Source organism: Ambystoma mexicanum, chromosome 3p, assembly GCF_040938575.1.
Source record: "Ambystoma mexicanum isolate Mex_15411 chromosome 3p, UKY_AmexF1_1, whole genome shotgun sequence".
Classification (NCBI taxonomy): Eukaryota; Metazoa; Chordata; class Amphibia; order Caudata; family Ambystomatidae; genus Ambystoma; species Ambystoma mexicanum.
The window spans coordinates 596847082-596862845 of NC_090925.1; the positions used below are offsets into that span (position 1 = coordinate 596847082).

Below are 15764 nucleotides of genomic sequence, written 5' to 3' on the forward strand. Positions count from 1 at the left end.
TCACGCACGTCTACCCGGCTCGGCCGCCATCTTGGAATCCGAATTTCAGTGTTTTTTCGATTTTACTTGTAACCATAATGTCCTTTTAACAACATTTTTTAACGGAATTTCATAGGTTATTAGTGCAACTTAACCACAGCGTCCCTTTAACAACGTTTTTTCATTGAATATATATATATCTACACACACACACTTAATAACGTGCTTTGGCAATTCTAATATGGTAAATGTGTACAATGTCTGTGGTACCACAGTTCACTCTTGACTCCTTTAAAATGCTCCAACTGCTGACTGTTCCAATGGCATACAAATCAAATAGTAACGTGAATCAACATCAGACTTAGGAAGGGAAAGACAAGTTAGCTAAGTTAAACAATGGCATAATAATACTTTAGCTAATAAGTCACAGGTCTGTGTGAGGATCCCCCAACCTAGGCAACCTGTAAATGAAGTGTAACAAGCCCAGTCCATATGTCTAAAATAGTCTGTTTTCTTGCTAAAAAGGTTCTACTACCCCAATGTACCTGGTTTAGCAGAGTTTCTTCTTCGGTTCGTCAACGGATCCCTCGTGGGTGAACTCCCTTTAAAGCAAGAGCCACAGGGCATTCAGATTCCACAAAGAAATGTGAAGACTGTCGTTGGGACAGCAGCTTCAACTTTCGCAGTGCTCGTTGACATCCCTGCTTTTTGGCAGCACGACTCGATGGGCTTCCAGCAGTTACGGCAGTCCCCCAAACCCTGGTTGCCGATGATGGACTTCGATGTCCAGGTGTTTCACTTCAGATTTCCTTGGCGGTTACAGTCTCTGGCTTCCAGGGTGCCTTGGTGAAGATTGGCTTTCTGCACGATGTTCCCTTGTAGCTCGGGAAGAGTTCTTTTTTTATCAGTCCTCGACAGACGCAACAGCTTTCAGAATGGGTTGAAGGAAAGCAGCAGCAATTCTTCTTACAGCTGGGATTCAAGGATAAGCAACTTCAAGTTTCAACTTCAGCGTCTGAACAATTCTGGTAAGTGAGATGTCACCAGATATACTCTTCTATCTCTTCACCCTGCTGAGCCAAGCTCATGCAGCCAGTCATTCCGAAGGGCATTCATGTAGGCAGGCAGCAAATCAGGCTCACAGTGCATTCAGGCCATTCTCTTCCATCCAAACACCCATAACAAGGAATGTGGATTGGGGCAAGCACCCAGCCTTTCAGCACACCACACTGCATTCATGTCAGTTTCGGGCAGGGCTGTCTCATTCTTTGTGTCACACACACAAATACCAGACACACACAACCTGGAATGCATATTGGTCACACATTCCATTCACCCAGGTCCCACCCCAAAGGTGTACCCACACCAGTCACTGGGAAGGCTCCAGCCAGTCTGGCCTGGACTTTCCCACAATCACATATATGGTTCTTCCACCCATCTGCCAGTCGGGGGAAGGAACTGAGTCAGCGCTTCCCAGGACTTTGGGAAAACAAAATAACAGGTAATAGAAAGCAAGAGGCCACAGGGGCCATCTTGTCTCCTATCAGGAATCCACTGATTCCTATGACCGGGCCTGGGTATCCCAAAATGGCGGCTACTCAGGGCACCTGTCAAATTCAACATGGAGCTACCACCAGCCCATACCCTGCTCCGGGGGCCACACATGGGTGCCCAAAAACATACACTAGGGGCACAGGGTTGTACCCCCATTCCTTGGTGCCATAAGGTAAGTGTCTCTGTTCACCACAACCAAAATGAGGAAGAGCTGCACTGCCAGGAGTCTCTCATGGACTCCTGTGTAGAAAACAAAGAACACACATAAGGGAGTACAGAACAAGGACATGGAGGCCCTGTCCCTGCAATGCATTTCCAGCATCACAGTATGTTCCTGCCTGGAGCAGGCGGCCCACATCAACTCGCTCGAGTTGATGGCCATCTAGCTTGCTCTCAAAGCCTTCCTCCCGATCAGTGGCAAGGCGATCCTCATTCAAACGGACAGCTCCACCAGCATGTATTACATCAACAATCTGGGTGGCACCAGGTCCCCTCCCCTCCCCTCTGCACTCTAGCAGTCCACATTTTGGAGGGGGCTCTGGAATATATGCACCTGACAGCAATCCACCTCCCCGGGCAGTCCAACCTAGGGGTGGACAGGCTCTGCGGACAACTACGAATGGCAGTTGAATGAACAGGTCCTTCAGGGGATCTTCAACTGGTCTAGTCCCCCTCAGGTGGATCTCTTCGCCACCTGGTCCAACAGAAGGTGCCCCTAGTTTGCATGCTGGCAGGCGCTCGCTGGGCGACACGATGCAGATCCAGTTAAACATGAACGCATATGCCTTCCCTCCCACTCCCCTGGTGCACAGGGTAATCTGCAAGATCAGGCAGGCATGCCACCTCCTTATCATCCTGATAGCTCCGTTGTGGCCAGCAAGGCCATGGTTATCGGAACTACTCAGCTTGTCAGCTGAGGCCCCGGTGCTCCTTCTGCTGGGCCCAGCACACCTACTCTCTCAACAGGGGGCACGGCCATCCACCCCGCCCCCCAGGAGTTAGCCCTTGGAGCGTGGTTCTTGAACAAGTCACACTGAGGAATCTGATGCAGGCTAACCTAGACATTATTCAAGGGGCTAGGAGCTATGCTACCAGGAGCCAGTACAAAAGCAAGTGGACCAGATTTTGTCACTGGGCAAAATCAAAGGAGGTCGATCCATTGACCTGCACGTTGGATGATGTGCTATCCTTCTCTGCACACCTTGCACACTCAGGGGTGGTGGGGGAGGTAGATGAATGCTGTACCTATCTGGGGGCCATTGGAGCCTACAGGAACTCGGAGGAGTGATTCTCATCTTCTAATCTGATGGTTAAGACACTTGGCGGGCCTGACCAGACTTTATCTGCCTATAAAACCACACCCGGTGTGGGACCTTAATGTAGTATTGGGTGCCCTGGCGCATAAACCATTCGAACCTATGGCATCTGCGGACATCCGGCTAGTCACCATTAAGACGGCCCTCCTGGTGGGCCTTACCTCGGCACCCCGGATCTGTGATATCCAGGTGCTGGTGGCCTCTGAGCCTTATGCTTTTCATAAGGACAAGGTTGTGCTTAGAACTCACCCTGCATTCTTACCAAAGGTGGTCTCCTAGTTTCACCTAAATGAGGAAATAGTGCTACCAATGTTCTTCGCGGACCCTAAGGATGCCGCTCACGGTATTGCACTTTCTGGATGTGAGGCGTGCGCCGAGATACTACATGGACAGGATCAAGAGCTTACGCAAATCGGATGCTCTCTTCGTCCCCTTAGGTGGGTCAAAGCCTGGCTGTCAAGCCTCCAAGGCATCTGTAGCAAGGTGGATGATACAAGCGGCAGCACAAACCTCTTCCAGCAAATATGCATGCCCGCGCAATCAGAGCTAAAGCAAGGCCGGTTGCTTCAGAGGTATGTCCCGTGGCAGGTTATTAGCAAGGCGGCTACATGGGCTATGCCCTCCGCCTTCTGCCAGCACTACTGCTTGGATGCTGGCTTCAGGTCGGTCGCAGCATTTGGTCAGGCAGTGTTATGGAATTAGTTTTCTTAAGAGAGCACCTCTCCACCCTGGGGCTACATTCAGTTGTACTTCCCCATCCAGTATGAAGCAAAGGGGACGGGACGTTGGTATAATTAGACGTTACTCACAGTAGTGCCTAACCTACTCCTAGTCCCCTTTCCTCCATACATCCCACCATCCTCCCCTCTAATAAAACTGGTGTCATTCGTCAATTTTCATATTGTCAATGCGCCAAAGGGGACTGAGTGGCGCCGGTGGGCGGAGTCAAGGGAGCGCATGCTCCCAGGGCCGCATCCCCATCTAAATTTAAAGGGGAAGATTATTTTTCTGGTGAGAAAGGTTCCGTCTCCCGTCCCTAGCTAGGGACACCCGTACAGTATGGAGTAAATGGGACTAGGAGTACGTTAGTCACTACGGGAAGTAACTTATAATTCGTTAAGAACGGAAAGACTTTGGTTAATCGATCGATGATTGGATTCGGTATTAGAAGATCAGCATTCACAATTGCACCAAAAATTAGAACAGTGCAAAGTTTGCTAGCTATTATGAACTGTGTTCGAAAGATTTAACAAAGTTTTCATGTACTTTACTATTTTCATCGTTGTGTCAAAATTAACTCTCATTGTTACACTCCCGACTATTGCTGTTTTTTTCAAAATAAAATGTTTCTATCAGTTTTGTAAAAAAAAAAAAAAGTTTTGCGTTTTGTGGGTGTGTAAGTTCCTGGTTCAGTGTTAGATAACGTCATCACATTGGTGTTGACAGGGTACGTTTGGCTACGCTGCCCACTAATGTCAGTGGAATAGGTGAAGCTCATCTGGAGTGTCTAGTGATGTCAGCATTGAGGGCGGGGAATCCAAATCAGTGCCGCAAGGGCACTTGAACTTAGGGCGATCGATCAACGGATAAGAAAAGCACAAGATGGTGGTACTCAAGCTGTCGTTTTCACATGTTTTAAAGTAAGACAAACTCGGTTATGTTGCATTGGACATTTATTTAAGAAAACTCAATGTATGCTGTGAAATACATGCTCGATCCTTTAGGCCAATAACATTTCTGGCCGGACTATCCCTTTTAAATAAACTGTCTTCCTCTATGACAACAAATTTTTATCGTTCATCTTTAAATAACGCTAAGGGAAATAAATCTATCCTTAAAACCACAAAGTTACTAAAAAGAACTGATTTTGTTGAGGACAAAGAGTTCCACAAGTACTGGGACGAGGAAGAGGGCTGAAGTCATGCTGTAGTAGTCAGGTAATTAAGCCTAATAGCCCACACCTGAGGGAAGCTAAGAGGTTTAAAAGGTCCCCTCAGGTGCAGGCAATTAGGAGCTGGAAGTGTATGCGGTAGAAGCAGACAGAAGAATGCACAGTGTTGGCAATCCAGGCAGAGGTGGGAGAACCAAAGGGACGCTGGGATTCTGATGCTGCAGATGTCACCTGCTTATCCTGTGAGTGTCCTGTTCCTCCAAACTCTGGTATACAGAGACTGCGCAGCGGAAGACGTGCAGGAAGGCTGTCTTTCCCAATGTGAGCTGAATTACAGAGGTTGCTCAGCAAGTAGTGTGTTGGAGACTGAGGCAAGCAGCTGCCATGAAGCTGTGTTTCAGGAGAGAGAGGGGCTCTTTTAATTGAATGGCTGGACCAGAGACAACTTCAGCGAGGAAGGGTGTGGGTCCCAAGTGAAGCCAGAAGTCTTAGAAATTGTGCGACACGTGGAGAAAGGAATACTGACGCTGGTGAGTTATGCTGTTCTGATTCCTTGCGCGAGCACTGCCCGGAACAGTTTCCAGTGTAATAATCACTTGCGTAAGAGTAGAAGTGAGGACATTTGAAATTTAGCACTCGCGCGTGATCAGGCATATTTCTCTTTCATTCGTCTGAATAGCAAATGCCACAAAAAGCAATTAATCTTTTAACTTTGTAAAACTTATGAAGGAGTGGTCGCGTGTGCTAGTTATGATTCTCAGGGGAAAAGTGACCTCTGAATCTTTAGTAACTCATACTACAGTTGCTCGCAAAGAGAAGTCATATGTTGAAACATTATTTGAAGTTGGAGAGAGCAAGAATTGCCCAAGCCAAGAGTGAACCAGGTATTCACAATTGCGACTGAAACCTTCCTCTCCCAAAGTCGCAGAACAGTGTAAACAATACTGTAATCCAACCAGAACTTCGCCATTGCCTAAGACACAAGTGTGCAAGCATTACCTGAAGCCAAGTGAGTGGCACCAAAACTTCTAGGTAATTATTCTGGCTAACAGTAGGCAGATGAATAAAGGCAAGGTTTGGGAAGGGAAACTTGCTTCTATTCTTTGAAGTTGATATAACCTACATTACCAAAGACTGCAGGAGAAAGTGAGAAGTGTGTCGCAAAGGCAATTTTAGGTTATTGTTGGTTGCAGACAAAGGCAGGTTCAGAGGAAGACTGTCCTGCCTTCTTGCAGGTGTTGAAGTCCCCGAAAGCATTATAAAGTACTGAATCTGTGGTGGTGTAGAAATTTGAAGTGGCAGTAGAAGTGCTGTGAAGTCACCCTGACAGTTACCTACTGTGATTCCTAATCTTGTAACGAGAGACCTAACCGTTAACCAAGAACTGTGTTTCACTAACATTTACAGTAAGTAGTTGTATTACCTTTGATTTGTGATCATTCTTCTTGCACAACTGGAAGTTGTGACAAAGTATTGTGGCCGAGACTGGCATTGATTTTATTTTGGGGAAGTGGAAACTCTCATCACCAAGAGGAGAACGTCTTTCTGTTGTTGCAACTTTGGTTAAAAAACTTTACTTTCATTTTGAAGAAATCAAGAACTGAATTGAGACTGTATCATATACATGGATGTTCTTTCTGTTGAACATTGGAGTGACCTTGAGCTTGAATCCTGGGTTAGTGGAGTTCACCCGGGTTACAAAGAGGTTTGTCAAAAGAGACTGAATATCATTGTTGACATTTGAATTGCCATATATTTTCTTTGTGTATTTGATGTTTAAGTGTGAGGGCCAAACATCCTATATTAATGTTACCCTTTAGTTTTGATAGGCAGGGAAATCCTCATCAAGGTAGGGATAGTGAGGCATTTGATATTTATAATTTAATAAAATGGCATAATTTGAAAAATCATCCAAAAGTTGTCCGCCTCGCATTGCTGATCCTCACAATAAATTGTGCTTTACAGGGTTGTCCAACTCTGGGCTTCGAGGGCCGGGATCCTGACAGGGTTTCAGGATATCCCTCATTAATATTCATGAGGAAATAATGGATACATTTAGAATCAGTATATGCACATTTATCAAATGAATATTAATGAGGGGTATTCTTAAAACCTGACATGGATACAGCCCTCAAGGTCTCGAGTTGGATGATAGATCTGTTCTCTGATTGGGTCATGTGGGCTGGAAATGGGATAGCCTGAGATTATATTAAGGCATGCCGGCATCTTGGATTCTAAACCAGTCGTTGACATGTGTGGTCTACTCCCTCCACTTTGGAGCACTGCATACGTTGCCTGCTTTGAACTGGGTTGCTCTGTTTTCAAAGTATAAATGAAAAGCCAGGGAAACCTTTGCTTACTTAGCAAGGCAAGCGGTTTGTTGTAAATTATATCTTTTACCTTAAGACTCCGACATAGGATTCAAATAGTTCCATTAGTTCCATTAACTGTTCAAATAACAAGTCTATGTAAATTATAAGTATTAAATTGATGAACTGTGGGAAGCAACAATCAAATAAGATTATAGAAATCAATCACCCAGTTACACATTACTTTTTAAAATTTTGAATTTTCCCCTTGTTTTGTATGCACTAAGAAGATAAATGAATTTCAAATGATGGGTTACCTGGATATTGATGTATGTTGTGTTAAGTATTGATTAATGATTTTCGTTTGATCTCTATTGATTTTTTTCACCTTCCTTTAGATATTGTATTTAGAACAACTTGTGTATTTTGTTTATTATTCTTTAAAATAAAAGAGAACTTTTTTCAACCACATGAAAAATTCAAAATTATGACCTTTCATTGGGTTTTCCATGTTTACCTACCAATGTTGTATATGCATGAGTTATGCAAGTTTCTTCCTTCAGATGAATTGTCCATAAATCGGCATAAATAAAGAGCTTGGACAATGGAATAATAAAGCAGACATCTAAAAGAGTTTGGATAGTCTCTACACTGCTTTTTCCAGTTTGAGAAACAGACAGGGGTACACCCATATTTGTGAACTTGTTGTAAATGTAAAACTTATATTGTGTGAAAATGTCCACTTGTAATTCCGCCGACACTAGTAGGAGCACTGTGCTTTTGTTTGGTTGCTTGTGTGTAAAATTCACTAGTTTCTTGTTGTTTGTGCAACACAACTGTTTGTGCTGGACTCCTACGGTTTGCGCAGGTCTGATTCATTCTACTTAATGTTTCCTTTGGCAGCTGAGAAAAGAAATTCATGTCCATACTTGATGATAAATTCAAAAAGCAGCACATTTTTCTTTAAAAGGAAACATATTCATTCCTGTGCTGGTTGTTGAGGTCTGGCTAGGGGCAGGAATAGCAATATAGGGACCATGTATTAGGATTACAAGATCGTCAAGGTGATTGTATTTGAAGTCCTTACCCTTTTCACTGGTGGTGTAGTGCTCCTTTGACTGCCCTTCTACCTTTGTTGGGGACCCAGTAGGGATCGTCTGGGGATCCCCTGTATAACTAATCTGGATCTAATATCCACTAGCTCAGTGTCCCCCTTGCCCCACCTCTGTGTCTGTCCCGAAGGTAAAGTAGGGCGCGTTTTCACACGTTTCATCTTGTTTTATAGTCTGTGATGACACATTTGAGGATGGAAACTATAGGGGATATTCCAAACCCTTTGTCCTCTTAATTGATTTGGGGAATGTTAACTTCTCCAGCATGGGGTCTGGCATGGATTCACATGCTCATGAATATTCCCCGTCGTCAGGCCGGGAATCCTCGGTAAAGAAAAAATCAGTATCAGTATCAGTTTCGTTTCTGATCTGTCTTTCTCAGTAGTAACCAATCACTGGTCTCTGGGTCATACTGCCCCCAGCCAATGACTGCCCTCTCCCTAAGCCCCGCCTCTGGCAGCCATTTTCAGATTTTTACCACACGCTCAAGTGTTGGGAGTCCTCATGTTTAGCTCTCAAGCTTTTGCTACGACTCCTGCCAAGAGGGATCGGTACGAGAAGTAGTACTGGGTCCCCGACGCAGCCCCTTTGTGCCTTAGGGCACAACCGACCCCTGACTCTGTCTCAGTGGCGGCCAAGAAGAAAGCGGGGGGGCATCGGCCTCAACGTTAACTTCCCCGCCTGACGGCGAAGGGAAGAAGCTGGACGCAATGGGACGAGTTATCTCGTCAGTGGCAACAACGATTAAGGTGGCCAACGCCCTTGCGATCGTGGCCCGCTACGACAGGGAGTTATGGTACAAGATCGCCCCCCTGTTGGACTTCCTGCCGGATGACAAGAGGGCCAAGGCCCTGGAGATCTTGCAAGAAGGCAAAGTGGCGTCGGACCACACCGTTACGGTGGCAACGGACATTGCAGACACCGGTTTCCGCCAACTAGGCAACAGCGTTTGCCTTAGAGGATGAGGTTGGCTCAAGGCGACGGATTTCCGCCAGGATGTACAAGCCAAGGTGTTGGACATGCCGTTCGACGGAAACAACCTGTTTGGGAAAACGGAGGATGAGTCCCTCCAAGCCATCAAGGCGGACACGGAGACAGCTAGGACCCTAGGCGTTCTCCGGCAACGAAGGCAGTCCTTTCGGAGCACCGGAGGCAAGCAGGGTGCCTCCAAGGGATTCAGCGGTTGCTCCTCTACGTACCGCCAAGCGGCCCGCTCGTCACAGGAAGCCTATAGAGGACGAGACAAGTCGGGTGGGCCCCGCCGTCGTCGCCAGGGAGGGCAAGGCGTCCTCCAAGCAAGATTGAACCGACAGCGGTGTCGGGCCCCCACCGAAGCACCCCCGGTGGGAGGCCGGCTGGCGAAGTTAGTCAGCGTGTGGGATTCCATCTCCACCGACCGTTGGGTGCTGGACGCCCTGGCCCAGAGGCACGCCCACGAATTTCTAAAAAAGTGCCCCCGCATTCCACCCGTGGTCGGGAAGGAAAATCACATCCCTCAACTGCTATTGGAGGTAAGGGCGTTGCTCAAAAAAGGTGCCATCGAGCTCTTCCCGAAGAGGCTCCGGGGCTCCGGAGTATACTCAAGGTACCTCCTAGTGAAAAAGAAGACAGGAGGATGGCGCCCCATCCTGGACCTGCGACGACTGAACAAGTACATCAAGGCACGTGCTGGGACAGCTGGAGGAGGGTGATTTCCTGTCGTCGTTGGATTTGGAGGATGCGTACTTCCACATCCCCATTCTGAAAGGACACCGAAAGTTCCTCAGGTTCGTGGTCCAAGGACGGCACTACCAGTTCTAGGCCCTCCCGTTCGGATTGAAGTCGGCACCTAGGGTGTTCAACAAGTGCCTCGCACCGGTGGTGGCGCAGCTGCACCTACAGGGGATCCACGTCTACCCCTACCTGGACGACTGGCTCATCCGAGCAAGGACAAGGGAGCTCGTCGTGGATCACACAGCAAAGACCGTCCAGCTGCTCACGGACCTGGGATTCTCCATCAACTTTCCCAAATCCCACCTGGTCCCGTCGCAAGTCGCACTGTTTCTGGGAGCCAAGCTCGACACAGTGGCGCGTCTGGCCTCGCCGTCGGAGGAAAGGACGAAGGCCATCCTGGGCAAGGTGCAGCGTCTGCTGGCCACAGACGTGGCCAGGGTGAGGTCCATAAAGTCCCTCCTCGGGATGATGTCCTCCTGCATATATCTCGTGCGCCTGTGCAGGCTTCTGCAAGAGTTCCTTGACTCCCGCTGGATCCAAGCGACGGGCAGCTTCGAGGACAGGATCCTGCTCGACGAGACCTGACGAGCGATCCGGTGGTGGGGCACCCGCGCTCATCTGACGGCGGGCACAGACTTTCAGACCCCATTCCACCAGAAAACGGTGACAACGGTTGCCTCCCTGGAAGGGTGGGGAGCGCACACCGGAGAACTTCACGCAAGAGGCCTTTGGCTCCCGGAGAAGACGCTCCACATCAACATCCTGGAGCTCTGTGCAGTGTTCTGGGCCTTCAGGTCCTTTCTCCCGTCCCTCAAGGGCAAGGTGGTGAGAATCTTCACCGACCACACCACCACGATGTTCTAAATCCGGAAGCAGAGAGGAACCAGATCCCCAGTCCTCTCCAAGGAAGCCCAGGATCTGTGGCATTGGGCCGTCGCCCAAGGGATGTTTCTGGTGCCATTTCATCTGGCAGGGATAAAGAGCACCATCGCCGACTCACTCAACAGGGAGCTGCGCTCGTGCCACGAGTGGGACCTACATCAGGATCAAGTGGATCGACTCTTCCGACGATGGGGAAAACCGCAGATCGACCTGTTCATGACGGCGACGAACTCCAAGTGCCAGAGGTTCGCCAGCAAGTTTCCCCAGCCGAGGAGCATGGGCGATGCTTTCTCGTTCCCCTGGGACGGCCTGTTCCTATATGCGTTCCCTCCGTTGCCATTCCTGCTCCGACTCCTCAACCAGCTCAAGTGGTCCCGGTGCAGGATGATCCTAGTCGCACTGGCGTGGGCGAGGCAGATCTGGTTCCTGGACCTTCTGGACTTGTCAGTCCCCACCAGTCAAGCTGCCGACAGACGCGGATCTTCTCTCCAGAGAAGGAGGCGTCCTACTTCATCACGACCCGGAGTCGCTGAACTTGCAGGCCTGGCTCCTGCAGCACTAGTGTTTGGAGGGTACGATATCCTGGCCGACTGCAGAGAGGTCCTTGCAAAAGCCAGGGCGTCCCCAACTCTCAAGTGCTACGGACATAAGTGGAAGAGGTTCTCTGTCTGGTGCCGTGCACAGAAGATTAACCCTCTACGGATTACGGCCCCTCAAGTGCTGCCGTACCTACTGTCGCTGGCCAAGGCTGGACTGGCTCACGCCTCCATCAAGATACATCTGGCTACGATCTCCCGATACACCAGAACCACAGGACGGGCGTCCTTGTGGTCCCATCGCCTGGTGAAGGAATTTTATGAAGGGACTGTTCCGATCGTTCCCGCCGGTGAAGGCCCCCGCCCCGGCATGGTAACTCAACGTGGTGCGAACCAGGCTCATGGGGGTGCCATTCGAGCCCCTGCATTCGGCACCGTTGAAATTCCTTTTGTTGAAGACTGCGTTTCTTGTGGCCATCACCTCCGCACGGCGAGTGGGAGAGATCCAGGCCCTATCCTGCAAGCCTCCATACTTGACTTTTCACGACACGAGGGTGGTGCTGAGGACGCACCCCTCTTTTATGCCCAAGGTGCCGTCGGACTTCCACCTCAATGAGCCCTTGATGTTACCTGTTTTCTTCCCGTCGCCTTCGTCACCGGCCGAGAGGACTTAGCACTCGCTGGATGTGGCTAGAACGCTGAATTTCTATGTGGACCGCATGAAGAGTTTTCGGAAGACATCACAGCTTTTTGTGAACTTTGCATCACACACTGTCATCGGTTGGCAAACCGACCGTTGCCTGGCCGTCCGAGAGCCCATTCGACCAGAGCTTTCGCTGCTACCACGGCGTTCTTGTCTGGTGTGCCCCTGCTGGACATCTGCAGTGCTGCTACGTGGAGGTCGACGCACACCTTCACAAGATTCTACTGCGTCGACCAGGATTCCAGGGAGGAGTCCAGGGTCGGCCAAGCGGTGCTGCGCAACCTGTTCGCCAAAGGTGAGCCTGGTGAAGGAGGTAAGAACTGCTTAATGTTGAGTTTTGATGTAATGCTTAATGTTAAGCCTTTTTTTCCACCTGCCGTTGGTTGTGCATGTGTACTGCTAATGTATTCTTATATTCATGAGCATGTGAATCCATGCCAGACCCCATGCTGGAGAAGGAACAAGTTACTTACCTGTAACTGTTCTCCAGCATGGCTCTGGCATGGATTCACATGCGAACCCTCCCTCCTACCCCTCTACGGCTCTTCACTTGGTCATACTGCCACTTGCGTGCTACCAAATCTGAAGATGGCTGCCAGAGGCGGGGCTTGGGGAGACGGCAGTCATTGGCTGAGGGCAGTATGACCCAGTGACCAGTGATTGGTTACTACTGAGAAAAACAGATCAGAAACGAAACTGATACTGATTTTTTTCTTTACCGAGGATTCCTGGCCGGACGGGGAATATTCATGAGCATGTGAATCCATGCCAGACCCATGCTGGAGAACAGTTAAGTAACTTGTTCCTTTGGGCTGGTAATATGAAGTGACCTATAAAGTGGGGGAACATTTGCATGGGTCTCCATTTGTTAAATTATTAACTTTACAAAAGAATGTTCAATCGCCAGTGATGTACATAACGTATAAATAGGTTGCAGGATGCATAGATTGTCATTTTCATGTTGTATCACCATGTCTGGTAAATATTAATTGTACCCTTTCCTCTAATATACTTTTAGGTAATGACCGAGAGTGGGCACAGCAAAGGCTTCGGGTTTGTGTGTTTTTCTTCCCCAGAAGAAGCTACAAAAGCAGTCACTGAAATGAACGGTCGGATAGTGAGCACAAAGCCCTTGTATGTTGCTCTTGCTCAACGCAAAGAAGAAAGGAAGGCAATTCTGACAAATCAGTACATGCAGAGGCTTTCGACAATGAGAACGATGCCTGGTCCCCTCCTTGGAGCCTTCACACAACCCTCAGCATATTTTCTGCCCGCTGTTCCACAGGTAGATATTATTTAAAACTTGCTCTGCTTTGTTAAATTAATCGCTATCTCTTCCTGGGGGTTTTCGCAACAATAAATGACAAGCGCTTAAGCCAAAGATCGTATTATAATTTGACATTTGTATAGTGCCCCCTGTCATGTGTTATGGCTTCAAAGTTCTTTAGGTTGATTGGCCCTTCAGCAGACTTCAGTCTGAACAGAAATGAAAAAAGGAGCATTGCTTTGCACACAACCAGTACATTGTAATTAAAGCACCTCTTCAATAATTAGCCGAGTTGACTGTTCAGCGATGTTGTTGAAGCAACGGTGTAAAGTGTTGAGCCCCAAAGTATGCCAGTGTGTATCATATTTTCCAATATTTGGGAAATAATTAGAAGTTGATAACTCTTGTTTCAATATGCAAAGTCTTCAAAAGTATGTATGCACCTCACATAGATATACACATATGGTATGTTATTCTGGCTGGACAACGGTGGTTGTGTGGGAAAGAGTAGAATTTGGTATCCATGTCAGCATGAATCCACATGGAAACAAGATGCATAACAAGTCTGGGTTAGAATACAACAGATACAGATGTCAAACCATAGATAAGCACTATATTTGTAGTCTAGAAATCAAAGGCAAACAATTGTATAGGTATGGAACTGCATTAAAACAATTTGTGTTACTGTGCATTCCTGAAATCATCCCGTTTTTTCCTGAAAGTGGCTGTTGTGAATTTGTGTTGGAACAGATGTCATAGTGAAGTTAGATCACTGAAGATATTAGACTGAAGCCACACCTATCTAGCCTTCATTCCCGACCGAACCAAAATCATGTGTTGATTGACAAGACCAAGAAAAGGCATTAGTCTTCCCTCTATTTGGAGCAGGTCTGAAAACTATTAATGAGGTGCAGAGGATGATACAATCAGTCAAAAAATACTCTGTGATGGAGGACTCGAGTGCATGTCAAAACCCAGCCTTATTCAAACAACAAAGCCAAGCCGGGACAACATACATGCATTTCCTCTTGTCACGCTCGTATTCCAGACGATTACAAGGTTTTTTTGTTGCCCAATTGCGTAAGAAATGTCACCTTACATTTATTGATTTATTTTATTTGTACCGTGCACCAGACAAAGCCTGGAGGCATGGGGGTACCAACAAGACAGTACAACAAAAAAACATGAATCAGAAAAGAATCATGGTAGATGAATCTGGCTAGAGCAGTCCAGTGGTTTACTCAAAAAGGTTTTCAGCCTTTGTTTTAAAAGATGTAGACTAGTACAGGATCTGAGGTCCAAGGGGAGGGCATTCCAGATCCGTGGAGCAGCATACGAAAAAGATCTTTGCTCCACGTAAGTAAGATGAGTTCTCCGGGTTTCCAGAAGGCAGGTATTGTTAGATCTCAAAACTCTGCAAGCCGCTAGTCGCGAAATGCAATTAGCCAAATACTTTGGAGCATGCCCAGAAATACAGTTATGCGTGATATTCAACGCGATAGGTGATTATACTGTGACTAGGGAGCCAGTTTAAGGCGCTCCTGGCAGCCGTAATGTGTTATCTCTGTTGCAAACCTGCAACAATATGTACTGCGTTATTTTGAATCGCCTGTAACGGGTCAGGTCATGTTTGGCGATTCCAAACAGAAGGCTGGAACAATAATCCAGTTTGGCTCCTATAACAGACCGCGCAACTATGACACGGTTAGCCTATGAAAGAAAAGGCTGTAGCTGAGCCAAGAGTTTCAGATGGCAACAGGAACCAGACACAAGATGATTAACCTGGCTTTTCATGGAAAGTTCTTGATCAAAAATCACCCCAAGTGTCGTGACCTTGTGCTGAGCGGCAATATTGCAATCTGCAATTCTGAAAGAAAGATACTCCGGAGCCAGCTTCTTCAGCTGAGTTGCAGTACCTAGCATCATAGGTTCTGTCTTGGAACTGTTGAGGGCAAGCTTATTTGATTGCATCCATGTTTGAAAGAGTTCATAGGTGTAGCTCAAGGAGGCAGAGTCCAGGACGCAATCCCCTGTTAGGGGAACACAGCACTGTGTCATCCACATAATCAGCGTACAGTACACCTAATTTATTTAATTGCTCTAATAAAGGGAGCATGAAGATATTAAAAAGAATGGGTGAAACGCACCACCCCCGTGGGACCCCACAAGAAACAATGAACTCAGCCAGCCCTGGCATCCTCAAAGAAAACCCTTGCCCTACGATCTGCCGGGAATGATTTTACCCATTTAATGACTGGACCAGAAAAGTGTGCTGCAACCTGTAATCTCTGCAAAAATTGAATGATCCACCAGATCAAAAGCGGCAGAGATCCAGGAGCATCAGCATGGTGGTCTTGCCCTCTGCCATAGACTGCAATATATTGGTCTTCAGCTCCAGAAGTGTAGACTCTGTACTATGAGCTCTTCTAAAACCCGATTGTTGTGGGCCCCAAGATGTCATGTTCAACTAGAAAAGACTCCATCTGTAGGTAGATGTGCTAC

The 15764-nt window shown here is 47.6% G+C and overlaps 1 protein-coding gene across 3 annotated transcripts in view; it reads left to right on the forward strand.

Annotated features, from left to right (window-relative positions):
* The window catches only part of LOC138579573 (embryonic polyadenylate-binding protein-like), a 1702133-nt gene that overhangs the window by 1087763 nt on the left and 598606 nt on the right, over window positions 1-15764 (forward strand). For all 3 annotated transcript variants that reach the window (XM_069649846.1, XM_069649847.1, XM_069649845.1), the window contains exon 9: window positions 13014-13280. In XM_069649846.1, the coding sequence (XP_069505947.1) occupies window positions 13014-13280 (267 nt within the window). The remainder of the gene's footprint in view (window positions 1-13013; window positions 13281-15764) is intronic.